The sequence below is a fragment of the Melopsittacus undulatus genome, chromosome Z, assembly GCF_012275295.1.
Source record: "Melopsittacus undulatus isolate bMelUnd1 chromosome Z, bMelUnd1.mat.Z, whole genome shotgun sequence".
In the NCBI taxonomy this organism is placed as follows: Eukaryota; Metazoa; Chordata; class Aves; order Psittaciformes; family Psittaculidae; genus Melopsittacus; species Melopsittacus undulatus.
In genome coordinates, this window is record NC_047557.1 from 3,606,951 (window position 1) to 3,634,469 (window position 27,519).

Sequence of the window (27,519 nt, forward strand, 5' to 3'; positions counted from 1 at the left end):
ATCTGCTACCCTGCTTTAACATAGGGAAAACTACAGTCCACTAAGGTAAAAAAAAAAGGCATTTTCCACTTGCAGGAAATAAATCGGCTCAGTTGTGACCTGGGGGCACTGCTGCTTTGCAAATATACTGGTTTTAATTTGACAAAAACAGGCTTGTGTGGCCAACTTTGGCCTCTTCAATCAACTGCTAAGGGAAGTCTTATGGGAAAGGGTACTAGGTGGTAAAGGGGCTCAAGATAGTTGGTCAGCATTCAAGGGCCACTTCTTCCAAGCTCAGGATCGGAGTGTCCCAGTCGGTAGGAAATCAAGGGACCTAGAAGACCAGCGTAGTTAAACAAGGAACTGCTGGGCAAACTTACGTGGAAAAAGAACCTATGGATTATGGAAGGAGGGGCTGGCCACCTAGAAGGAATATAGGACAGTTAGAGGATGTAGGGAGGCAATTAGGACAGCTGAGGCCTTGGAACTTAATCTTACTAGTCAGGTTAAGGACAATAGAGCTTCTTCAAATACATAGCAAATAAAACTAACACAAGAGGCAATATAGGCGCACTGCCAAACGAGGTGGGTGTCCTGGAGACAGATACAAAGAAGGCAGAAGTGCTGAATGCTTTCTTTGCCTCTGTCTTTAACCCTGCAGACACTCCCCAGGGGCCCCATATTCCTATAGCCCCAGAAGGAGTCAGGACAAAGGAGGAGTTTGCTTTGGTAGATGAGGATTGGGGTAGGGATCAGCTATGCAATCTGGACATCTATAAATGGGTCCGGATGGAATGCACCCACGGGTGCTGAGGGAGCTGGCAGAGGTCATTGCTAGGCCACTCTCCATCATCTTTGGTAAGTTGTGGGAAATGAGAGAGGTGCCTGAGGATTGGAGGATGGCAAATGTCATGCCAGTCTGTAAGAAGGGCAAGAAGGAGGACCTGGGTAATTATAGACCAGTCAGCCTTACCTCCAGGAACAACTTATTCTTGACTCCATCTCTAGGCATATCAAGGATGAGGGGGTCATTAAGAACAGCCAACATGGTTTTACCAGGGAGAAGTCATGTTTGACCAACCTTATAGCCTTCTATGAGGAAGTGACTAGGTGGAGGGATGATGGTAGAGCGGTAGATGTGGTTTTTCTTGATTTCAGTAAGGCATTTGATACTGTCTCCCACAGCATTCTCATAGGTAAGCTAAGAAAGTGTGGGCTTGATGATCAGGTAGTGAGGTGGATCAAGAACTGGTTGAAAGGAAGAAAGTTGTGGTCAATGGGGCAGAATCTAGCTGGAGGTTTGTGACTAGTGGAGTCCCTCAGGGGTTGGTGCTGGGACCAGTGCTGTTTAATATTTTCATCAATGAGCTGGATGAGGGAACTGAGTGTACCCTCAGCAAGTTTGCTGATGACACTAAACTGGGAGGAGTGGCTGACACACCAGAAGGCTGTGTTGCCATTCAGCGAGACCTGGACAGCTTGGAGAGTTGGGCAGGGAGAAACTTGATGAAATTCGACAAGGGCGAGGGTAGAGTCTTGCATCTGGGGAAGGACAAGCCCACGTACCAGTACAGGTTGGGGGTTGACCTGCAGGAAAGGAGTGAAGGGGAAAGGGACCTGGGGGTCCTGGTGGATGGGAGGATGACCATGAGCCAGCAATGTGCCCTTGTGGCCAAGAAGGCAAATGGCATCCTAGGGTGCATTAGATAGGGTGTGGTTAGTAGGGCAAGAGAGGTTCTCCCCCTCTACTCTGCCTTGGTGAGGCTGCATCTGGAATATTGCATCCAGTTCTGGGCCCCTCAGTTCAAGAAGGACAGGGAATTGCTTGAAAGAGTCCAGCGCAGAGCCACAAAGATGATGAAGGGAGTGGAACAGCTCCCTTATGAGGAGAGTCTGAAGGAGCTGGGTCTCTTTAGTTTGGAGGAGACTGAGGGGTGACCTCATCAGTGTTTACAAATATGTAAAGGGTGGGTGTCAGGATGATGGAGCTAGTTTTTTTTTTTCAGTGATATCCAGTGGTAGGACAAGGGGCAATGGGTGTAAACTGGAGCATAGGATGTTCCATGTTAACATCAGGAAGAACTTCTTTACTGTGAGAGTGACAGAGCACTGGAACAGGTTGCCCAGGGAGGTTGTGGAGTCTCCTATGTTGGAGATATTCAAGGCCCGCCTGGACAAGTTCCTGTGTGATGTACTCTAGGTTACCCTGCTCTTGCAGGGGGTTGGACTAGATGATCTTTTGAGGTCCCTTCCAACCCTTGGGATTCTGTGATTTTGCTTCCAGTATTGATGGCTGCAGTTCCTGTGCTGGTAGCAGAGATCATGTCCTATCTGTTTCAGATCTGAAAGATTTCAGGCAAAGCTTTGAAGAAGTTGTAACAACCTGACCTTTCAGCTGAGGTACAACTTGCATGCAAACTCCAAAATGTGAGTTTTGCAATGAATTTTGTAGTTTTCTCCATCTGATCTGCTGATCAAACAGGTTTTAGGACAGGCAGGTAAGCTTGAGTGGGGCTGAGACCCCAAGAGTCACCAGCACCACCACATGCTGCTTCTCAGCTTTCCATCAGTGCCCCGTGGCCAAAGCAGCCAGCAGCATCTTCAGGAATTGGTGACAGACCCTCCATAACCAGTCCCATTGTCCCCACCTCTGACAATCCCAGTTATTCACAACACGGTGCTTAAATAAGGAAGTTCTCACCCTCCAAGTCAGCAGCAACAGGGCAGAAAAAATGCTGGAGCAGCTCTGCTCTGGAGGCAGGCTCAAAGAGCCTGGAGAAGGTTCCTTAAAGGGAAACCTTACAGCAGCCCCAGTGCCTAAAGGGGCTACAAGAAACCTGGAGAGGAAACTGGACAAGGGCCTGTAGAGACAGGACATGGCAGAATGTCTTTAACTTGCCAGAGGGAAGATTGAGAGGAGATTGGAGGCAGAAGTTCCTCCCTGTGGGGTTGGAGATGCACTGTGACAGAGTGCTCAGAGAAGCTGTGGCTGCCCCATCCCCGGCAGTGTTCAAGGCCAGGTTGGACAGGGCTTGGAGCAGCTGCTCTAGTGGAAGGTGTCCCTGCCCGTGGCAGGGGTTTGGAACTGGGTGAGTTGTATGGTCCTACCACAAAACACTCTGGTTCTCTGACAGGGTGCTGTGGGGTGGGACTGGCTGGGCTGGGCGGGACTGGGCGGCACCGAGGGCTACAGAGCGGTGCTGGAGCAGTGTCGCTGTCAGAGGCAGCAGGATGCCCGAGGCACGGTTCAGGGACCACTTCTGGGTGAGTGGAGTCTCATCAGGTAGGGGGACAGTGTGGTAGGACCCAGCCGGAGCCAGGGGGCTCACAGGGGGGCAGGGCATGTCACTGCTCTGGTCAGAGCTGCTTCAAAGCCACCTTCATGTTCCTGTGGTGCTGTTGCTGAAGGCTCAGAGCATCCCCAGACAGGCATTCCCTATCCACGCATGTCCCAAGATCCCTGGCTTTGCAGCCTGACCTGTCCAGCTAAAATACACTCCATGGAGCTGCCGAGTTGGGGGAAGATGGTGCTGGGTGTGGGGTTTGATAATATTAATTTGGTGAACTCTTTAGAGATGCTATGGCCCAAAAGTCTCCTTTGATGCAAACTAATCCTGGATAGGAGCGAGTTCCTCAGTGTGCTGCTGCCAAATCGCAGAGGAAAAGCCACAGTTCAGGGAAAAACAAATTGTTTTTTTTTTGGATTCTGAGCATTGCTTTTGGAAATGGAGAAGTGCAGAATCCCCCCTTAGCTGCTGCACAGCTCTGGCACTGTGGCTGCTCAGTTCCTCTTCGTGCGTGTGCCTTCCAGGAAACAAATGACAAAATCTTATGTTTGCAGCCTGAAAATCCCCATCTACAAATGGCCTAAAGGGTTTCCCAGATTTCTGGGAAGAAGCTCCCATCTTCCAGGGCAGGGAGAAGGTGTGTGGGTCCTGGGAGGAGTGGGTGTCAGGTTTGGGGGTGTTGATGAGGGGTAAATGCAGAGCACCCAGCTTGTGGAGCATCATTAGCACGTTATCTAGCTCATCATCATATGAAAGCCCAAATGAGTATTGAACCTGATTCAGAGCCTGGGAGGAGTGGGTGCCAGGTTTGGGGGTGTTGATGAGGGGTAAATGCAGAGCACCCAGCTTGTGGAGCATGATTAGCACGTTATCTAGCTCATCATCATATGAAAGCCCAAATGAGTATTGAACCTGATTCAGAGAGTGAAGCCAGCTTTGCATTGGCAGATGTTTCTCAGCTATTCCCACAGTGCTCACTTTGCTTCACAAATGTGAGGGAGAGGAGGGATTTGAGGGTGGTGGCAGCACCCCCAGGCTGGGGAGAATAACCATGATGCTATGAAGATGCGGATTGTCATGCTTTGTTGGAGGACTGGAATGGAGTAGAGGTCCTCGCTGCAGGGCTGGCTTTGGCTAGTGCTGCCCAGTTTGTTCCTCCCTAGCTGCAGTAGGGTGCTTTCTAAAGGAGGATCTTGGAGCAAGGAAAAACTACCAAGGCAGGAGCAGCCCCAAGCCCCCAGGATGAGGAGGAGCTGGGACACTGCATTGGATGCTTGCTTCTGCCTGACCCCCGGTATTGCAAACATGGCTGCATCCTGAATAATGCCCAATGCTTGCTGAGCCCAAAACTATTGGTGCTAACATGGATTTTGCTTGGCTTTTAGTGTTTTCCTTTCCAAAGCTTGTGTGCTACCTCCCTCTCCCCCACCCCGGACAATGGAAATTTGCTTGGGCAGAGGCTGGAGTGCAACATGATGGATGTGACTCAGTGGAAAGACAGAGGCCCTGGTGTGGTTCATCAGCCCATGGAAACAGCAGTTACCACCCCAAGCAGTCTTCACACCATGGGCCAGTGACAGTGCATCAGCTACAAGGGCTGGGGAGGGAGTGGGGGGAGCAAGAGGTGGGACAGAAACCCCCAAATTTAGCTGAGGTGCAGAAGGCTTCTCATCCACCTTCTGTTTGCTGTTCAGTGCTGTGAGAGCACAAACTTCCTCCTGCAGTTTTTGCTCTTAAGTTACTTTGCTTAAGCCAAAATTCAAGGAGAATTCTTTGCTGAAGCGAGTGACTGTGCAGTGATGAGGACAGTCCAATGGGAAAGGGGAGATTCTGGGGAGGGCTCCAGGGCAGGGGTGCTCCAACTGATGGGGCAAAGTCTGAAAGATAATCAAACCCCACAAAAGCTGAGCAGGGTTTGAGGTATCTCCCAGCTTTGAAACGAATCTGGTTGTGAATGGCAACAGCTGAATTTCTCCTGGGGATAAGCTGCAGCCTGCCTTGCTCTATCAGGGTGGCAGGGCTGTGCTTCAAGCCTATTTAGGACTGATTTAGCTTTAAATCCCATTAGTTCTGTTCTTTTCAGTGGTGTGCATGTGTCTCTTTTCCTGCACAGCAACCTAGTCCCCATCAAAGTTCATGATGTGCTGCACTGGGAAAGTACATGGCGACTTTGCTCCCTGCATGCCAGTTTGCTCATGCTCTCAGGTCTCTGCACACGATGACAAATTCCCTTAAATAAAAGGTTTTTGTCTTTTGCATCCTCCTGCAGCTCCTGCTTACCCAGGGGCCAAAGTCCAGAGATGCCTGCAGCTACACATGCATTGCTCTGAATGCCCCCACTTGCATGATGCAGCTTGTGCGGTCTGTGAAAGAGCTCTGGACACACCAAAGACCGTGTTTGTTTCCTCTTGCCCGGCATATAGTGATTGCCATGAGTTGAGCAAGTGTGGGCTCTTGTTTGCATTTGTTTTTGCAACATGCTGTTCTTCTTTCACTTGAATCATTTTCTTGGAAGGTGCCTAGTTCTCCATAAACCTGCTCTTGCAGTGTATTTTGGGTAACCCAGCAGCAGAAATTTGGGTTTCATCAGAGCACTTTGGTCCTGTAATAAGAAAAATAGACATTATGATAATGCTAAAAAAACCCACTTAAGGTCTGGTGTATTGGCTCACATGTTGCCATTTGGAGAGTGGATTTTTGGTCATTTTGCATTAAATGAGACAAAACCACTGCTCTGCTCTCTGCAGTGTATTTAGCAGTGCTGCTACAACAATCCATAGCTCAGGCAAGTCATTTGCAGTAAAAACTGCACTGGCATATTTAGTTTTCTAATAAAGCATATGTCAAAGTACCTGAGAATACTTATATACCCCCAAATGCACAGGAAATAACTACAGCATCTCTTTTTGCAGTGGCACAAAGGAAATGTGGGGGAAAAGAAATGCTTTGCCCCTTGCTGCAGAGCAAGGGAGCATTGGTGTGTGCAAAGGAACCAGCAGTTCCTCCCTGTGGCCTCTCTACCATGGGCTATGGATGGTATTTTGTCAGTGCTGTGACTGGCTATATTTCTCCTTCATTGGCATGATATTCTGTTTAGCTGGCTGTGGATAAACTCCCTTTTTTGCATCCCTTCTGCCAGCCCTAGGCTCCTGGGTTCATTGCCCTGCTGTTGAGCCACAGTGTGATGCTGGCTGCACCATTTCACTTCCCCTTGCTCCTGCCTGTCCTTCTCTAAATGGAGACTGGCCTGGCAGAGTTTATCAGCAGTGTTATGAAACCCTCAGGTCCTTGTTTGAAAGGAACAAAGTGGGGTTTGTGGGAAGAAGCAGTTGCATCGAAGTGGAATGGTCCATTGCTCTGTGTCTCTGGGATGAGCAGGATGGGTCTGTTTCCATATGGCAAGGAAACTTCAGATGAAAATTATTAATCAAAAAGCTGCTTTTTGCTCTTCTGAGGTGGGTGAATTTACAGTGAGTCCTGTTCCTCCCTGCAGTGAGTTTTGTCTGTCCTGTTGTACCCACCTGGTCATGGAATGGGGAGAAACTGCAGCCTCTTGCACTCTGCACCCTGCAGGCACCAGCACAAGGTTTTATTTCACCCCAGCTGTATCTGCAGGACCCTGAGTGATTCTGAGGCTGTGCTGACTGTGAGCAAGAATAGCACAGCCATTTATTGCTGCACAGCACTTCTGGCTACTAAAATAGTCACTCAGCTTCTGCTGTGTTTATCTAAGCAAGCGAGACTGAGAAGAAAAGTTCTGGACCACTCACTTCATTTCTGGGCCCCTCACTACAAAAGAGACATTTCACAAGAGAGACATTGAGGTGCTGGAGTGGGTCCAGAGAAGGGCAAAGAAGATGGTGAAGGGCCTGGAGCACAAGTGTGATGGGGAACAGCTGAGGGACCTGGGGGTTCAGTCTGGATAAGAGAAGGCCCAGGGGGGACCTTACTGCTCTCTACAACTGCCTGAAAGGAGGTTGTGGTGAGGTGCGGGTCGGTCTCCTCTCCCAAGGAACAAGTGATAGGATAAGAGAAAATGGCCGCAAACTGCACCAGGGGAGGTTTAGACCAGGTATTAGGAGAAATCCTTCCCTGAAAGGGTTGACAGGTCCTCAAACAGGCTGTCCAGGACAGTGGTGGAGTCGCCATCTCTGGAGGTGTTTAAAAGACATGTAGATGTGGCATTTAGTGACATGGTTTAGTGGTAGATTTGGCAGTGCTGGGTTAAGGGTTGGACTCAATGATCTTAAAGGTCTTTTCCAATCAATTCCGAACAATTCTCTTGTTCTTTGATTCTCCCATGTCACTAGCTTCATTGGGTATGTGTCTTGAGGAGTTTTTCCATGTTGAAGATGAATGCCAAACTCAGCAGCTCGCCCTTTAGCTGTGAGTCATACAAGGTCAAAACATGACTTCAGATCCTCACTAGAGCATTCTAGCTCTTTTGCCTGTAAGTACACCAAAACCCAAAGCATTACAACAGGTACACAAATTCCTTGTCCTCGTCAAGTCCATTGGGAGGATATTTCAATCCTAGGCAGTGGATTGGGAAGGGGGGCTCATCCTGCTGAGCCCTGCAGGCTCAGGAAACATCAGCTGCTGCTTTGTCACCCTGAAATCATCAGCTGTTTTCATGTAGTTTCCTCTAAAGAGCATGTGGGCTCTGAGCTCTGCCCAGTGGGGAGCACCAGGACAGCTGTGTGCAGGGGTGCAGGGTGGGAGGAGAGATGCTCATCCTCCTGTATCCCTCTGGTTGGGGAGGCTTGGTGCAACTCCCCATCCTCCATATCTGTCTTTGGCTCAGTTTATTATGTCTTTAAATCTTGTTCTCTGTCCCCATGGCTCTGTGCTTGCCGCGCTGCCCTTCCTCTTTCATTGCTCCCTTCCTGCCCTGCCTTTGGGATGTCCTGTGGGCAGTCATGCTTTCATTCTTTCCATGCCAACATCTGACCACAAGGGTGCTTGCTGTGAAGGCTGGTTTCAGGGCATATAAACCTGCCCTGCTCCTTCTAGGCCAGGAGCAACTTCACTTCCTGGAGGTAGCTTTTTTGGAAACTCCATTGGCTCTGTTACCTCCCATGTTTCATGTAACACATTGCACTATGAGGGCTGGTCCAGCCTTGGGTGCTTAGGAAGCAGAATCATAGAATCACAGACTGGTTTGGGTTGGAAGGTTCCTTAAAGCTCATCCAGTCCCAACCACCTGCCTTTGAACCTTTGGGTATCCTGACACTCTGTGATGTGGATCTGACTGTTCTAGTCAGTGGTTCTCCACATCCATTTTATTTCCTGTGAAACCAGGGATAGGAAGACAAGTTAGGACATTCCTGTGTTTTGCAACTGGCATGAACACTAATTTCAGTGTAGGCGTGTTTCCTTTTTCACAGCCCCCATTAGCAAAGACATGATGCAAGCTTGAGGACTGGTGTGTTTATCAGCAATAAGCCCATTTTGGAAGGATGTTTGTGCTTTGCAAAGAAACAAAAGCTGTTTTGGTTTCTGCTTAGGTCCTGCTCCACAGTTCTCTCTTCCCATGCATGCCACGGATGGAGCAAAGCTTATCTGGGATACGAGGGGATTTCCCACAGGTCCCACTCCACCACATCCACATTTCACTTCTTGCTTTCTGGCCACTGACATGCAAGTCCTTAACTCCTCAAGTCCACATGATTAAATCCTTCATTTATCACAAATACCAGCTCTGTTCCTGCTCTTATCTTGCACCAGGTATAAACTCCTGATAAATCTTCCCTTCTGCTGCCCACACTTTCACAACAGTTCTCTGCATACTCTCACCCTAGCTTCAAAGCATTTCATAGAATCATAGAATCACAGAATAGTTAGGGTTGGAAAGGACCTTAAGATCATCTAGTTCCAACCCCCCCGCCATGGGCAGGGACACCTCACACTAAACCATATCACCCAAGGCTTCATCCAACCTGGCCCTGAACACTCCCAGGGATGGAGCATTCACAACCTCCCTGGGCAACCCATTTCAGTACCTCACCACCCTAACAGGAAAGAATTTCTTCTTTATATTCAATCTAAACCTCCACTGTTTAAGTTTCAACCTGTTACCCGTTGTCCTATCCCTACAGTCCCTAATGAATAGTCCTTCTCCAGCACCCTTATAAAGTCCCCTTCAGATACTGAAAGGCTGCTATGACGTCTCCATGCAGCCTTCTCTTCTCCAGGTTGAACAGCCCCAACTTTCTCAGCCTGTCTTCATATGGGAGGTGCTCCAGTCCCCTGATCATCCTCGTGGCCTCCTCTGGACTTGTTCCAACAGTTCCATGTCCTTTGTATGTTGAGGACACCAGAACTGCACACAATACTGCAAGTGAGGTCTCCCAAGAGCAGAGTAGAGGGGCAGGATCACCTCCTTTGACCTGCTGGTCATGCTCCTTTTGGTGCAGCCCAGAATACGGTTGGCTTTCTGGGCTGTGAGCACACACTGCTGCCTCATGTTCATTTTCTCATTGACTAATACCCCCAAGTCCTTCTCCGCAAGGCTGCTCTGAATCTCTCTCTCCTGCATTATTCCTCTTTAGGTTTCTTAATAACTGTTTGTGGCTTTTGCTTCCCTTTCCTGAGTTTCGTATCTTCTTCTATCATTGCTTCCTTTCTGCAGCTTCTTTCCCTGTATTTTCGTTCTGATGTGTGCTGTTCTATGCAACATTGCTGTTCTTTGCAGAACACTACAGGTAGCAGCTTCTGCTCAGCTCCTCATCTGCTTCAGGCTTCTTCCAGAGCATCTGTTTGTATTATTATAGCACTTAGGCAGCCTGCTCTCGGCCCACGTTTCCAGGTAAATCCTTAAAAAGTCATAGGTCAAAACCCCATTTTTTTGTATTAAGCTGCTTCCAGGCATGTGTATGAGGAAAGAACGGGATAGAGTTAGGCAACCTTTGTTCTAGCCCACCTACATCATTGCTGCATGACATATAAAAAATAAAAAAGGCATCAGTACAATATACAGTTTTAAGAAGTTTAAGAATGCTTTCCTTCAAATCAGAAGGAAAGCACTGATCCTTCAGAAGTCTATGTGAAGTGTGAGTGGTACTGTGCAGCTGAGAGGGTTGGAAAATGGAATTTCTTCCATTTTGGAGGTGGAGTTATTTACATTTGACCAACTGAGTCCTGTGGGTGGTGGAGGCAGAACCTCTCCATGGCTGTGATGTTTTGTGGGCAGTGAAGAAACTATTTCTGATGTATTGAAGGGCTTATAGCAGTGGTGGGAAAGAACTTGTTACTTAGGGAAATGATCTTTGCAGTGGTGTTTTGAATTGATGTGTTGGTCAGTGTTGCTTTTTGGAAGGCCAAAGAGAAAGCTGTTGCAGGACCAGCCATTGGGTGCATCCATACACTACTGTGAGGGCAGCAAGAGTGCAAGAAGCCCATAGCTCATCAGTCCTGAACTGAAAAGTCTGACAAATTCATCTCCAGCCCATATATATATATGTATATATACATATGCATGTATATATAGCTATACCTAAAGACTTGTGGGGCTTTTATTGTTTGATTTTATTAAGTTAAAGCTGACAGCTAAAGTCCTAGGAGGAGATGCCGTGCCTCATGGGGCTAGCTGTGCTTAGGCTAGGAGAAATCAATGAGATGTGGTAGAGAACTGAGCACTTCTGTTTTTTTGAAGTCATGAAAGTGCCTTATCCAATATTGCCACCACTGTTCTCATTCTGGAGCCTTTCCCACCCCTCAAAGAAACAGATCTTATTTCATAAAGAGACACTTGCACACTTGCTCCCAGCTGACCCATTGCTTGTGCAAATGCTGCTTGAGGTGGCAGTGCCCATGGACTGCACTGACTAGAGTTTGACTGCTGTTCTTGTGTTTCCAGAGTACAGATCTGACAAGCACAGTTGGCTATGACAGCATAATTCAGCATCTGAATGATGGCAGGAAGAACTGCAAAGAGTTTGAGGACTTTCTGAAGGAAAGGTATGGAACTGTCTCTGACAACAGGTTGGGCTGAACCTGGGAAGTGGGGTCGTGACACTACTTCTACTCATGCATTCCCAGTAGGGTTTCTGTCACTTTGTCATATCCACTATGTTTTATGTTTTAACAAGTTTTAACATATAACACCTCTGGTGATGAGGAACCTCTGGTGATGTTTTAACATATAACACCTCATCTGGACTGATGAGGAACGTAGGTTCTTACGCTGTCCTTTCACTGCATGGCTTGGTGTTCTGGTATGAAGTCCACCCAGACATGGACTAGATGATCACATTTTGAACTGTCTATTAAAAAGAAAAGAGGAATCAGGAGCAGTTTAATAATTCAGTCTTACATGCTGGATGTGTCTGCAGCTGCAGGTAGTCTGCCCAGGCCACACGCTCTCCAATGAATTGCACCTTGCTGTTCAGCTTGCAGAAGATCCTTGACACAGGAGAGGCATGGCTTTGTTCTGAATTTGTCTTTGTACATCATGGACAGCCCATATAGCTTATGTTAAAAAGAAGCAGTAGACTAGGTAGTGCATTTATTAATCAGAAGTTATGACCTAAATAGAGATTCAGTAGAGGGCACAACAGAGATGGTCTGGCCATGTATTTTGAGTTTATGGCTCCTCTGGTTAGCAATACCTAATGAATAGTGTTGTAGAACAATCCTGAATTAATGTAATTTAATACTGAGAACTGGAGAAAACAAACCTCTAAATACAAGACTTGGCAGAAACCAGCCTGGAACAAAGGTAAGGGGGTTGAAGAAGAGAACCTGTTGTTAAAAGTGTCTAATGCATGTACATTATCTAGGCTGTAATCCCACATTCCAGGAAAATCTGGGCTTTCAGGCTGCCTGCGGAACCATCCACTGAACCCCAAGAATTGTGTCCCACTCAATCATGGCAATGGAGAGAGTGCAAAACCTGTGCCCTGTTCCTCTTTGCTGTAGGAGGAGGTTCCCACTGAGGTGTCTAGCTAGGAAGAAGTTAGAGGCAGGCCTTGGACTTGCTACTTCCATCCCTCTCTGAACATGTCCCAGCTCTTCATGTACACCCAGCTCAGCTGTTACATGGTCCCACTCATGGAGAACATGGTTGTTGGATATGATGCTCTGCCTCAAAAGGAAGTTCATGGGAATATTGTTAGATGAGGAAAATAAATCAATTTAGAATATTTATTTTTTCCATTTTCCTACAAGCTTCTGTTTTTTTTAAGAGTTAAAGTAGATGAATCCCACTGACAAACTCTAGATATCAGTAACATAGGCATCTGCATCTGCACTAGAGACACAGGCATTTTAAGAAACTATTTTACCCAGTAGACCTTGTAATGCAAGTCTTTAGCTGTGCTTGTTTCTCTCCACTGACTGCAGACAGCTAGGGTAGCTTGACTAGATGGAGTTATCTGCATTTGACCAACTAAGACCAGGTTGTCTATACAGATTTCAGTGCAACTGCAGAAAGCTGGTTGTTCTTAGAATTCAACACATAGGTTTTCTTTCCCACCAGCTTTCTTACATGAGCGGAGGACAATACAATCTCTCGAAGGTGTTATTTACGTTACTGGATAAGATGTGGTCACTTCTTCGGGTGTATTTCCTAAGAGGCAGAAGAGAGTACCTATTGTCTCATTCCAAAAAGAACTGAAATGGCCCAGCTGAGCTTTGGAGTGCATGTACGGTGGCTGTGTGGTCTTTGAGGTGCCTAATCCCTTATGATTTAACTACATTTGGTTTGAATCAAGCAAATCAGATTCAAAAGCACTTCGTGGGGATGGAGCAACAGACACTGATGGCTGAGACATGGAAAACTTGTGTTCATACAAGCCTTGTTCACATGGGAAACTGAGCTAAAAACTGCAGAGGCAGTGGCTCCATCTACACCAGCTGCACTGGCTGCCTTGTCCTCTACCTCCTGTGGAGGTGGTCCTTGCATCTGTTGGCCATAAGAGAGATGGGCAATGCATAGGAACCACAGACACAGCAAAGCAAAATGTTTTCACTAGAAGGCTGTTGTAGCAGCAAACAAGTCTTCCTTCAGCCAACTGTGCACGCCTGGTTTGTAGCGGATGGGGAGGGTGTTAAGAGTGAGTCTTGGCTCGGCCTGCAAACAAGTATCAGTTTCTGAAATAAGAACTTCCTTTCATTTCAATCTTTCTTCAACAGGGCAATAATAGAAGAAAAATATGGCAAAGAGCTCATTAACTTGTCAAAGAAGAAGCCCTGCGGACAGACAGAGCTGAAGTAAGTTCACAGTTCCATGTATGATTTGCTTTTATAGGTGTCCTTGCTTGGCGAAGTGAAAGAAGGAGGCTGTGAGAGACAGAAGAGTGTTGAAATGTGATTGGGATTGCTATCAGAGGATGATCTGAAATTGGTCTGTGAATGAACAGTGCACAGTTGGGTTGTACTTTGCTGATGATTGAGTTGGGCTCCACCAAGTTCCCACCGGCTGTAGCCTAATCAAAGCACTGTGGATGCTCAGGCAAGATGTGGAGTGGTAGTTCAGCAAAGGGAAAAGTATCATTAGACCTTGGGTTTGCTCCTAACTGTTTTTGTGGTCGAAGGGAAGTACAGGCACTTCCTTAACTCAAACCATGCAAATCTGCTAAGCCCAGTGTTACCACGCCACAGTGTGGCCACTGCAGTTGGCTTCATGACTGTACCTCCATTTCCCCACCAACTCCTGGCACCTTCTATTTCCTGCTTTATTTCTATACTTTATACATGCCTGGTCTGATATTCTCTGATCATTTATTTGGAGTTTTATACTGAGGTGTCACATAAAATGTTTCTAAAAATTTATTGCAAATCTCAATAGAAAGAAAAGTTCCTACAGTTCCAACCATTGGCCAGTGCACCATGTAGAAGGTGTTCATATGTCCCAAATGATACTTTTAGGACATTGCCTGAAATATTTGTCATGAAACTCAGAATTGTCAATAACGTCCAACGTTCAGAAAGATGTAGGCTGTGTTATATTTGCTGAGAGGGAAATAGCCAGATGTGTAAAGAGGGTAAATAAACCTGCTTCAAGCTGTTTTGGCCTGTGTTAAGTTGGGGACATGCTATTTAGTTTGAGAGAGGTGCTCTGCTGATGCCTGAACCTGACTGTGCTTTCCCATTCTCTTTAATTTGTTTTTCAGCACACTAAAGAGATCCCTAGATGTTTTCAAGCAACGTAAGTAATTCTTAATGTTTGCCAGGACACTTGGCAGTGCAAAAGCCTGCCAGTTTAGAAAAAAAAAGCAGAGAAACTTTCAAACCTATCTGATGCTGGAGTTGGGTGTAGGTTGTCCTTCTGGCCCAGATCATCCCTTTGGCTCCATAGCATGTGTGGGAGAGGGACCCACAGAGCATCTTGTGGGGGATTCTTGTGTCCTTTTGAGGAAGGCTGCGCTCAGAAGTCACCCTTATGTTGTACATCAGAAGTTGTGCATGGGAAGCTCATCTGGAGTTTCTTGGACTGTCTTGCCTTGCTCTCTTCCCAAGTAACAAGTGAAAGGACAAGAGAAAATGGCCTTGAGCCGCACCAGGAAAGGTTTAGATGGTTATTAGGAAAAATATTTTCCTTGAAAGGATTGTCTACCACTGGAACACGCTGCCCAGGGCAGTGGTGGACTCACTCTCCTCGGAGATGTTTAGAAGACATGTATTTAGAGGTATTTAGGAGATGTGCTGCTCAGTGACTTGGCTTAGTGGTGGACTTGGAAACGCTAGAATAATGGCTGAACTCAGTGATCTTAAAGGCAGGTCTTTTCCGGCCTAAATGATTCTACAGTTCTAATTGGACCATCTACAAGATGATGCTTTGGCCACCTAACATTGTCCTTCCATTTCCATGTACACACCGCAGGCAGCATCCCTGCACTGAGGGCTGGCGCTCTGCTCTCCTGTGCCGAGTCCACTCTCTGCCCCAGCCACATCTGCCTGCTGCCCTAACCCTCAGTGAACCTCCCCAGCATGGCTCTGCTGTTGAAGCAGCTGGCTATTCATAGCTGTGAGTTTGAAAAAGCTCTGGGCTTGAATCATGAGCTACACTTCACTTATATCCTTTGATGAGCTTGCTGGGGTTCTGTTCTACAGTATGACCAATTCATTTTCAGCAGGATAAGCCTGAGTTATTTTTAGCATTAGTGTTTCTGTGCCACAAGTTGACTGTCTGATAACCTGGGGCAATGCTTCCTTCAGAAATCTGCTTCAGGGTGCCGTATGTTGAAGCCTAAATGAATTCACCAAGGTGAGGGGCAGATGTGACTGTGCTTGCTTGATACCAGTTTTCTTACGCTGAAAAGCAGGCCACAGCAGGACTGACCCAGGACTGATAAAAGGCAAAGTTGCTCGGATACCGCTTCAAATATCCTGCTCCTTTTATATGTTTGTGCATGGTGATGTGTGATACAGGGTCAGTATGATGTCAGCTGTCAGTATGATGTCAGCTACAACAGTTGAATTGAGGAAAAGAGGTATATTTTGGGTATATATATATATATATATATGTATATATACCCAAATTTCTTTTCTTTGCAGAGATAGACAATGTGGGACAAGGTCACATCCAGCTGGCACAAACCCTTCGGGAAGAAGCAAAGAAAATGGAGGAATTCAGGGAAAAGCAAAAACTGCATCAGAAGAAGGTCAGGGTGTTGTGAGAGCTCATGCTTCTCACCATGCCCCAGCCCCCTGCGTGCCCCCATGCTTGCTGCTACTGGGAAGTTCTGAGTTCCTTCCCATATGTTGCCATCCTGCTGAACCAGAAATCTCTGACTTCCTATTTCTGACTGCCACATCTTCTCCTTTGAATGCCTTCTGGGGCCAGCTATCGCAGGGGCTCAGCTCCAGAGACACCAGCCTCAACCAGGAATGTTCTTAAAGCATATATATATAAACATATATATATATATCATATATATAGTATTGCCTGATCTTCATAGGGTTTGCTAAAATTGGCAAGCCTTTTAACCTCTTCTGGCTTCAGATTCCTTTGTCTAGTAATTGAGGGAAAACTGATGGAAGTTTGGAGGTAGCAGAAGGGAATGGGATTCCCAATTTTTCCAGAGTCTGTGGAGGTGACACAGTACTATATATTGCTGGATTTCATTTGTAGAGTTCCTGTGCATACACAAGTGAAGGCTTAGATAGAAGTATAAAAGGTGGGTTTTGTGAACATGCTTCAGGTGGACAAAGGTCCTTAAAGCCATCTGAGTTTGGCCTGTGTCTCTTCCTTTCCTAAGCCACGTAGTCCATCATGGAGATTCAATGGTCAGTGATGTGTTGACTCTGGCTCTGCTGTCTTCACAGATAGAGCTGATAATGGAGGCAATTCACAAAACCAGGAATCTGCAGTACAAGAAGACCATGGAGGTAAAGCAAGCATGCTGCTGTTTCTTGCTATGTGGTTTAACACTGCTAACACACATGCACAGTACTAGGGCAGTCAAATGTGAGGGTTTTCCTCTGCTACAACTCAAGCAGACACATCAAGACCTGCAGCAGAGGAAGACTGACACATTTAAGTCTGCATAGTGTGCTCTAAAAAACTGAAGAGTTCACCAGGAACATGGCTGGTAGCAGCCTTGCACGGTTGGATAAGAGTAATTTAGACGTCAAGGACTTGATTGCTATGAACTTTTCATGCCAAATGAAGAACAGCTTGTCTTGTGAGGTCAATTTTGCTCAAGCAGTAGGGCACTGGGGGCCTTCTGTGTTGTCCCCTTCTCTGCGGGCAGCCTATGGCCACCTCTTCCTTTGGAGGCTGTGTTTTCCTCCAGAGCTACCTGCATGAGCTGTAATAGCAACTCACTGCTTGCTAACACGCTCCTTCCCTGTTTGTTGGCTTTCCCAGGCTAAGCGGCTCTATGAGCAGCGCTGCAGGGATAAGGATGAGGCGGAACAAGCTGTGCACCGCAATGCAAACATGGTTACACAGAAGCAGCAGGAGAAGGTATGGAGAGGTGGGTGGCCATGGTACAGGAGTAGGAAGGGTTTATGTTCTTGGAGCTCTCCTGCCCCATAACTCTTCTCCCAGCTCTGGATTTTGGGGTGAGATGGATGGGTTGGCGATGTTCTCGAGTTGGGCTTCAGTACTGTTGGCAATGCATTGGGGCTCTCCTATAGCTTTTTTCTCTCTCACATTTTTGGCAGTTATTCCTCAAGCTGGCTCAGACAAAATCATCTCTGGAAGACTCTGGTGAGTGTGGAAATGCAGGCTTTGGAGGGTGAGGAGAGTGTTTTCTGGGGCATGGGGTTGTGAAGCCATGGCATGGCTCTTCAGTGAGCTTCAGCTATTGGTTCAGGTCTGGCTCCTCAGAAACTCATGCCAGAGGTGGAGAAGCCTCTGTAGCCCCACCTAGGCCCTTCCCACCATTTCCCTGTGGCATGACACTCCACAACGCTGCGCAGCTCTGCATCTCCTTGCAGTGCACATCCATAGCTGAGATCACGCATTACTGCTCCTTTCTCCCTGGTGTCCTTGTCAATTCAGGCTTCGTGTATAGTCTTCTACCAAAAGTTTTTTTCAGTCATTTTTAACCAGATTAGAGTATGATTTCTCTTGCAGACAGGAGTTACCGGCAGAGCGTTACCACACTGGAGAAGATCCGGGAAGAATGGCAGAAAGAGCATGTCAAAGCTTGTGAGGTAAAAGCCTCCAAACGCCTTCACACGGCAGTGTGGTCCTGTGGATGTCTACTCCTCATTGCAGGGGTTTGGGATGGTACAGATGTGTCTTTTGTGTGTTTCCATGGCAGTGAAGCAGCAGGATGTATTGCAGCTAAACCTGTGTGTGTCTCATTCTTGGCTTTTGGCAAAGAAGCAAGATGTGCTGCAGCTGTGTATGTCTCATGCTTGGCTTCTGAATTTAAGGTCCCATCACTTCAAGGTTTCTACTATTTTGTTTTAATTTTAATTCTACCATCTTTTAAAATGAACAGAGTAAAATTAGGGACATTTTACCCATTAACCTGCTTGCACTTTTGGTGTGGTCTTTGTACTGACCAGCCTTGGTCACCTCTTGGTACTCAGTAACAAGGCCAGTATGTCCTTACAGCCACGACACCATCTAGCAGACTCTGAAACTCTAAAAGACTTTAAATGAGTTTGGAGCAGAATGTGCTGGCACACTGGGGATGAAAGCTGGGTGAAGCTGGGTAAAGACATCTCCATGTGAATCCAGTGTGCCAGCAGTCCTTTACCATGTATCTCACATGGTAGCATGGGAACCCCTCTGAGCAGATGTATCAGTCTAAAGCAGACTGCCTCGTAGCAAAGTGGTCTAGCCAGGACATCCTGCAAGTGCTGAAGAATTCCAGGGCTACTGGCAAGAGGACCATGATGCTACTCTTCTGCTGACCTGTGTCCTGCATCCGTCTGTGATATGTAACCGAGGGTCGAAGGAGGTGATCTTGCCTCTCTACATAGCAGGCAATAGCATACAATTGAGTTCATTGAGACCTGACTTGGAGTATTGTGTACAGTTCTGGTGTCCTCAACATAAAAAGCACATGGAACTGTTGGAACAAGTCCAGAAGAGGCCATGAGGATGATCAGGCAACTGGAGCACTTCCTGTATGAAGACAGCCTGAGAAAGTTGCGGCTGTTCCACCGGGAGAAGAGAAGGTTGCATGGGGACCTCCTAGCAGCTTCCACTATCTGAAGGGGGCCTACAAGGATGCTGGGGCAGGACCCTTCATTAGGGATTGTAATGACAGAACAAGGGGTTATGGCTTCAAACTTAAACAGGGGAAGCTTAAGCTAGATATAAGGAAGAAATTCTTTCCTGTTAGGGTGGTGAGGTACTGGAATGGGTTGCCCAAGAAGTTGTGAATGCTCCAGCCCTGACAGTGTTCTAGGCCAGTTTGGACTGGCCTAACTATTTTGATTCTATGATTCTATGGACAGGGACTGCAGCGGTTTAGGTTTTATGCCATGTCTGCTGCAAGCTTGCAAACAGCCTTCCCACTCCCAGCTGTTCTGATCCCTTCCCAAGCTACTTCTCATTCAGCCTCTATTTTAAGTTTTCATTTTGAAATGGAATTTGCTGTCTATGTTGGATGGTATATCAGTGCCTCAGTGATGGTGTCCTTTCCATGTCAGGAGTCTCTAGAAGCCTTTATGATAGTGGGGTGTAGAAAGCAGTAGTTTCACTTCCTCAGATGGGTCATGTGGAGGTTTTCTCCTCAGTGTGTTGCTAAGGTTATAAATGATAACAATTGCATATGTACATGTGTGATGAAAGGCCATCTGTCAGGGAAATGTGTAAAGGCTCATGAAATGGAGCTGTACCAGACAGCACATTTCAAAAGACTTCAGTTTCAAGCTCCTTGGAAAAGGGGTGGTAAGGAAATGGAGAAAAGATAAACCAGACAAGACACTTTGCTTTCAGATATCCCCAATGCTTTTTTATTGCTCCATACTTGTGGGAGAGAAGTTAGCTGGGACTGCAGGATCATGGGGTACCTAGGGAATATGCAGTGCATTTAGGAAGCTGGCTTGGTCTCCCCAGAGGTACCGGTGTGCTGAGTGACCCCTTCCACATCGGTCCTACAGACCTTCCTGTGCTTAACGCTCATCTTTGAAGTACCTGGGTGTGTAATGGGATGACTCCTTCTCTGGACAAGGTCTTTTCCAACCTAGCTGGTTCTATGATTCTATGACTCATGGTTACAATGCTTCCTGCAGAAAACCAACATCACCTGCTCCTCACTGTGGATGGTTGATCAAAGATCAACCAGTGATCTTTGCAGTGGGATGAACAGAGATCAAAATAGGAGACATTTGCTCTCTTCTCACAGATGTTAGGGCTGTTTTGTCTGTGTCGTTTCAGTTCTTTGAGACTCAGGAGTGTGAGCGGATCAACTATTTCCGCAATGCCCTCTGGCTTCATGTCAACCAGCTCTCCCAGGACTGCGTCCAGAATGATGAAGTATGTCAAAGGAAAATCTTTATCCTTGTTCAGAGAAAAGAAAACCCAGTTTGCTTTCTGGTGTTGTCTGAGTTGGGTTGTGGCCTTTAATCAGCCAACAGACACCAGCATGAGTGTGCAGGTAGATTTTGGCCAGAGCTCTCGCAGATGAGGTTTCCTCTCTGGGATTTCCATGATTTTGAGGATTGTGAGGCCCTGGCACAGGTTGCTCAGAGAAGCTGTGGCTGCCCCATCCCTGCCAGTGTTCATGGCCAGGCTGGACACAGGGGCTTGGAGCAACCTGCTCTAGTGGAAGGTATCCCTGCCCATGTTAGGGGCTTGGAACTGGATGAGCTTTCAATGTCTCTTCCAGCCCAAACCAGTCTGGGATTCTATAACTCCCTTACCACTGGAGCTTGTGTCCATGTACTGGGTGAGTACTGGGCTTTCACCCATGTGTGAAAAAACATTTGAAAAAACCCTCCTGTTCTTTCACCTCATTTACAAAAATGCTTTTGGTTTCCCTTTCATAGAAATACGAGGAAATCCGCAAGAGTTTAGAACTGTGCAGCATTGAAAAGGACATTGATTTTTTTGTAAATTTACGCAAAACTGGAAGTTTGGCACCAGGTAAGAGCTCAGTGCAATCTCTCAGATTAGTGCTATCTTCCTTGTACTTCTCTTGCAGCTGCTTCTCTGATAAGCGTCAGTTTGGATGCAAGAAACATTGATCTTGTAACATCTCTCCTTTCATTCCCTGGCATGCAACACTGATCTCTGCCACTCTTGATCAGCTCCTGAAGATAATCTCCTCTTCTTGTAACTTTATATTCATTGATCAGACATTTTCACAGAGAGGGGACTTAGCAGCTGAATGTTGACATGACAGAAAATTAATGGCTTTAAAAGGTCTGGACTTTACTATTGTTAACTTTTTTAGCTCCTGTTGTTTATGAAAACTACTACAATACACAGAGAAATCCAGCTCCTGTGAGAAGTCCAGTTCCCATGCCTATATCAAGGTAAGGGACACAACATGAACAATTGCTCGTGGTTTAAGCCCAGCTGGTAATTCAGAACCACGCAGCTGCTTGCTCACTCCCCCAGCTTCTTACTCCCCCCGCTCAGAGGGATGGGGAGGAGAATTGAAATAACGCATCTCCCACGGGCTGAAATAAGAACCATCCAATTAGTAAGGTATAATACAAAACCACTACTGCTACCATCAATAATAATAATGATAAGGGAAATAATAAGGGAAAACAACCGCTCACCACTCACCTAACAGCACCCAGCCTGACCCAAGCAGCAATCTACCATTTCCGGGTAACTCCCCTCAGTTTATGTATTGGGCGTGACGTGCTCCAGTATGGAATACCTCTTTGGCTAGTTTGGGTCAGCTGTCCTGTCTCTGCTTCCTCCCAGCTTCCCCTCCTCCCTGGCAGAGCATGAGACTCAAAAAGTCCTTGGTCAGAGTAAACATTACTTAGCAACAACTTAAAACACTGGTGTTCTCAGCATTCTTCCCATGCTGAAAGTCAAAAACACAGCACTGCACCATCTACTAAGAAGGAGAAAAATGACTGCTACTGCTGAACCTGGGACAGTATCCACCCCTTATTCCATATCATTCATGTCATGCCCAAATCCCACATTTTTTTTTTCAATATACCACCGCTTTTGTCTCATATACATAGATACACACACACACACGCAAAGATCTCATTCCTTAGTCCACAGACCAATCCCTGTAAAGCTGCTGAATTCATCTGTTCCATGATATCAGGCTCCATCTCTTGTAACAGTCTTTCAGAGCAGGAGAGACGGTGTGCAGTGTTGGGTTGTTGCCTGAGATGACACTGTGGAACTTGTCTGGTTTCGTCAAAGTTCATTCTTTGTTGGGATGACAGTTGGAGGGAAGTCAGGGCCAGTCACTGGTGATCTGAAGATATCTAGTTGGTGGGCTATAAAAGTGCTACATAGCAGGCAATAGCATACAATTGAGTTCATTAGCTCTTTTCCCCTAAAATCAAATCCCCTTGAGGTACACATCAGACTTCCCCATCTTCCTGCATTACTAATCAAGTATATCTGGGTTTGCCTTTACCAGAAACAGGAATAACCCAGACTGTCTTCCCCAGCAAATTCTTTGTGTGCACCACAGGAATTTTATCCCACTCTACAGTATGTAAAAGTTCTGATTGGGCTGGGCCAGCCCTGTTGGCAGATCCCCTAATGTTGACCAACCAGGTGGCTTCTGATACATGTGTATCCCAATGTTTGAAAGTCCTACCACCCATTGCTCTCAGTGTAGTTTTTAACAACCCATTGTACCGTTCAATTTTCCAAGAGCCTGGTGCATGGGAGGGGATGTGATATACCCACTCAATGCCATGCTCTTTGGCCCATGCGTCTATAAGGTTGCTTCAGAAATGAGTTCCATTGTCTGAATCAGTTCTCTCTGGGGTGCTGTGTTGCCACAAGATTTGTTTCTCAAGGCCCAGGACAGTGTCATGGGCAGTGGCGTGGGGCACAGCGTATGTTTCCATGGTGGTTGCATGGTGAATAACCTGGGCAATAGTGTCCATTGTTAATTCCACTCCTCGATCACGAGCCCAACTCTGTGTTGCATTTCTGCCTTGATGGTCTGAGGTGTCATGGGTCCACTGGGCTAAAAATATCTCACCCTGTTGTTGCCAGTCTAAGTCCATCTGAGCCACTTCAATCTTAGCAGCTTTATCCACCTGTTGGTTGTTCTGGTATTCCTCAGGGGTTATCTCAACCCTTTATGCCCCACGCTGGGCACCACAAGAATTGTTGTGGTTTAAGCCCAGCCGGTAACTCAGAACCACACTGCTGTTCACTCACTCCCCCACTTCTTCCTTGCTGATTGACACCAAGCCTGACCTGAGCAGCAATTTGGGCCTTTCAGGTAACTCCCCCTGTTTAAATATTGGGCACGACATGCTGCAGCATGGAATACCCCTTTGGTTAGTTTGAGTCACGTGTCCTGTCTCTGCTTCCTCCCGGCTTCCCCTCCTCCCTGGTAGAGCATGACACTCAGAAAGTCCTTGGTTGGAGTAAACATTACTTAGCAACAACTTACAACATCAGTGTTAACAGCATTGTTCCCAGGCTGAAAGTCAAAAACACAACACTGCACCAGCTACTAAGAAGGAGAAAAATGACTGCTACTGCTGAACTCAGGACAAATTGCAATTGGTATTGCAAATGATACTCTCCCAGAAAAAAAAAAAGGGCACATTTTGTTGCTTTCAGTCTACAGAGGCAGTTGCTTTCTGTTGTAACTATGGTTTCATCTGAGACAGTTGCAACTACATTTCCAGTTGCTTGAAGGCTTGAACTGGGGAGTATTAGAGGAAAACATTTCCCATGCTATCAGTTCACACAGCAGGAGCTAGGCCAATGTGCTGCCTAACATAAGGTGCTTAAGAATCCTCTCCAGCCCAGTCAAAGGATTTTGCTCCCCCTTTGGGGGTCATTTCTCTGTTCTCATGATTTGGAATTTGATTCTGCAAGGGCTTTTGGTGAGGGTCTGCCCATTTTTTTCTTGTACTCAAGCTATTCCAGAAGTCCTCTGCATGGAAGTGAAGGACTGCAGTGTTCAGACAGCTGAAAAGCAAGGCAGCCTGGGGAATACTGAATTTCATGTCTTGTTCTCTCTGGGAACTATCTGAGCTCCCTCGTAGAAAAGTTCAGGTTTTGGTGACAGAATGAAACCTGCTGAGCTTCCCTGTATGGTTCTCCATGTGTTCTGTTTATCTGAGGAGACTGGATCAGTTAAAAGCTTATGTGAGTCAAGGAAGGACACGGGGAAGGATGCTTCTGCCCATGGGGAAGGTGAGGAGTCAGGGCCAAAGAATTATGCTAAAGATGAGTCTGTCACTTTGGCTGTCACATTTGGAGAACAGTCATGTCTAATTATGGCTTCATGATGTCTCACTCTGGGCAAAGGCATGTAAAAAGGCATGCCGTGAGGCTCACTTGGTCACTTCTTCTTCTCCCCCACCATATCAGCTTTAAATCAAATGTCTGCCAAGCCAGCTGTTGGTGCTGAGCCCACCATGATGTGCCTTGGTATCAGGTCTCCTTAAAGCCCACGCTGGCCAAACCTCTTGCCCTCCAACCAGCTCTGGGAGGGCAGCTGGGGAGCCCAGAGCCAGAGCACTGGGAGTCCCAGAGCCACACAGATCCTCAGCTTTGTGTTTTCTTCTGTACAGGAGGGCACCTCTACCTACCCCAGCCAGCGCACCAGGTGAGTTATTTTGTAGGGTTTCTGGCTTTTTTTATGGCTCTTCCCCATAAAGTCACAAGCTTCAGCTCTCTAAAGGGACTGGTTTAGGTGAAGCTCCTGCTCTAAGTCCAGTCCCCACTGAAAGATGCTCGGAAGTTGCACTCTGACTTTGGAGGCAAGGTTTCACTCAGGAGAAGTTGTGATCAAAGCTCTGTATGTAGGCATTTGTGGAGCTTAAGGATGTCCAAGCTTAGGATACCACCAGTCTCTACAGTTTGGGCCCTTCACTGATTCAATACCATGAGCTATGTAATTCCCAGTTCCACTTCAGTGGTGGAACTTGGGAAAACGCTTTGAGTGTTCAGCAAATCAAGATATCTCTTTCAGCCTCAACCACTATTGCTTCCCATTCCTTTAACATGGGTGGCCAATGTTTCTGTCCTGTGTAGGGCCTTGAAATGAGCACTTTGCATAAGCAGACCAAAGTTTTTTGTTCTCTGTGTTTCAGATGAGCCTGATTATGCCACAGTTGATGGCTACAGTTTGATTCATCACTAATACTCACAGTAAGTACTCATACTTGATGAAGATAGGATTTAATATGAGCTATAGATACACAGAGGAGGGTCAACGGAGAAAAAAAGGCCACAGGTTAAGGGATGACAATTTGAGGTGACCAGCTTGCAGTTATGATCATGTCTGCCCTTCCATCTCTTGTCTGAGGTAGAGCTGTGGTTTACATACTGCTGATCCTGTTTGTAGGTACTCCAGGCAGAAGACACTGTTGGTCTGGCTAGGGTGGTGGTGTTTCCAGTTACTCCCAACCACACAGAGCTGAAGTGCTTCGCTGTTTCAGCAAAGTATTTGAGGACTCGGATAATTATTTGTACATTCAGAAAGTGCCTATTAAAAATCTGTGCATTTGATCAGCAAACTCCTCGGACAGATAACCCATCTTCACACTCGGGGGAAGAAAAGGAATCTAAGCGATGGATCCAGATGCAGGGGCCATCTGTGTCAGAAGAAGTTTTTGATTCGAAATTCTTCTAAAGAGCAGCCATCTGGAAGAGGCTGGAGATAAACAAGAAGTCATATGTGCTGAGGGGACTGCTGCACAATGCTTTGGGAAACTGGCTTATGTTTAGGGCATATGTATCCCACTCATATCTCAGGTTAAGTTTTTCCCTGTTTCTCAAATCCTTCATTAATGGTGATTGAGCTTGTAATTTAGGTTTAATTTTGGCCATATCTCTCAGGGAGCTCACTTAGAGGAGCACTAACAATAGACTGTGTGTCCGGCTTAGCTGTAGATGTGCTCCAGGCTTACGTGCTGATCCTGGAAGCTGATTTGCATTTTGCCTAATGCAGCAGTCTACAGCATAGCTACTCAGTGAGAGACTGTGCTGCCACAAACCTACACCCTGTAGTGTTGCTTAAAATCTGGAGAAGCTGGTCAGCTCTTCAACCACTTCTCTAATGAGGCACCTGCAGATTTTTAGGTTCATGATATAGCTTGTACCTGCTAGACTCTGCAGACCCTCACTTGATTAACATCTGGTAAAGAAGTCCTCTGCACTTCTTGTGACTAAATATCACTGCAAATAGACTTAGCTACTAATGTTGGGCTGGAGCCCTGAAACTCATTTTCTGACCAGATCTCCTCAAAGTTCTTGCTTTTTTTTTCTTTATCCATGATCATGAATTTGATTCAGAAACTCATGTACTGCAAGGATGCTGGTCTCTCTCATATCCCTATGTGCAGCATGGCTTAACTGCTCCCCAGTGCCTTATGACATAGGGATGCAGGAGAAGGGGACAAGTATACAGTTTAGCTCTTTAAACCTGGTGCCAGGTGACTAACTTTGGAGCAACGGGAGCTGCTGATATATGATGTGTTTCAAGTTGAATCTGCATTACTTCAGTGCATGTCTAAGCCAAACAGTCCCTGGAGCTTTTACTGTATTTTCTTGTGCGGGAAAGATGACAATGAGCTTAAACATTTCTCCTACTGTATTCCAATGGACCATGCAAAGTGCACATCCAAGTAATCAGATGTCCATTTTCATTTCTGAAAGACCAAGTGTACAAATATTCTTCTGAAGTACCCTGCTGTAATCTGAGTTCTCACATACATCTTTTAAGATTAAGTTTTGAGACTTGTGTGCTGGCTGGCTTTCTTCTAAAGTACGTCATACTCACTTTTTGTCCAGGCTAGGGCTGGTACTCTTTCAAAGCACTCCAGGATGTTCAGGTTCCTTCTCCTGGAAAGATGCCTGCAAGCGCATATCCTTTCTACTTGCTCAATGCAATAACAACTTTGGGAGGAACACACCAAGACTTCAGCCTTCTCCTGTGCCCTTAGAATCAGGCTGAGTTTCCTCACGGGCCTCTCTAGAGGGGTTTGTCCTCCTCCCAGGCACCCATAGAAGTGAATGGCCTAACAAGAGACCCTGACAATCAGCTGTACAGCTCCTGCCTTCCCCTTTGGACACAAAGGCCACAGATGCTTTAATAAGACAGAATAAGAGGAGGGATATAGATAGCATGTAAATTTTATGTCCCTTTGTCATGCTTTAAACCCAGCCACACACCTCGTTCGCTCACTCCCCGACTTCCTTCCCCAGCTCCTGGAGATTTGGGGAGGAGAAACAAAAGAACGTAGCTCCCATGGGTTGAGATAAGAGCAGTTTAATAACTAAGGTATAACACAAATCACTACTGCTACTACCAATGATAATAATAAAGGGAACAACAAGTGAAGAGAATACGATACCACCCGCAGAAACGAGCCTGACCCACAAGAAAGTGAGCCCTTCCGGGGAACTCACAGTTATCTCCCCAGGCATGACCTGCTGTGGTATGGACTACCTCTTTGGGTAGCTTGGGTCAGGTGTCCTGTCTCTGCTTCCTCCCAGCCACCCCCTCCTCCCTGGCAGAGCATGAGACTCACAAGGTCTTTGGTCGGAGTAAACACTACTTAGCAACAACTAAAAACCATTGGTGTTATCAGCTCTGTTCCCAGGCTGAAAGTCAAAACACTGTCCTGCACCAGCTACTAAGAAGGAGAAAAACTGACTGCTACTGCTGAACTCAGGACACCCTTCAGATGCTGGGCACCCTGCCTTCAA

At 46.5% G+C, this 27,519-nt stretch overlaps 1 protein-coding gene across 2 annotated transcripts; it reads left to right on the top strand.

Annotated features, from left to right (window-relative positions):
- Positions 1–3,195: 3,195 nt before the first annotated feature.
- On the top strand, positions 3,196–26,512 carry PSTPIP2 (proline-serine-threonine phosphatase interacting protein 2). Of its 2 annotated transcripts, none has more exons than XM_005145393.3 (15): positions 3,196–3,243; positions 11,125–11,225; positions 13,401–13,478; positions 14,381–14,415; positions 15,765–15,871; positions 16,536–16,598; positions 17,080–17,178; positions 17,379–17,424; positions 17,794–17,873; positions 20,059–20,157; positions 20,670–20,766; positions 21,077–21,158; positions 24,378–24,412; positions 24,900–24,957; positions 25,154–26,512. In XM_005145393.3, exons 1-14 carry the CDS (start codon positions 3,211–3,213, stop codon positions 24,947–24,949), a joined length of 1,005 nt encoding a protein of 334 aa, XP_005145450.1. In that variant the 5' UTR covers positions 3,196–3,210; the 3' UTR covers positions 24,950–24,957; positions 25,154–26,512. The 2 variants fall into 2 exon arrangements, with proteins under 2 accessions (XP_005145450.1, XP_030901559.1); XM_031045699.2 differs by having other exon boundaries at positions 25,322–26,512.
- Positions 26,513–27,519: the final 1,007 nt, after the last annotated feature.

Excerpts from the sequence above, each read along its gene's own strand:
- PSTPIP2 (XM_005145393.3), top strand. The coding sequence starts at position 3,211 with ATGCCCGAGGCACGGTTCAGGGACCACTTCTGG. Across the intron at positions 15,872-16,535 it reads AAAAACTGCATCAGAAGAAG|ATAGAGCTGATAATGGAGGC; the intron begins GTCAGGGTGTTG and ends CTGTCTTCACAG. Across the intron at positions 17,874-20,058 it reads AGCATGTCAAAGCTTGTGAG|TTCTTTGAGACTCAGGAGTG; the intron begins GTAAAAGCCTCC and ends GTGTCGTTTCAG.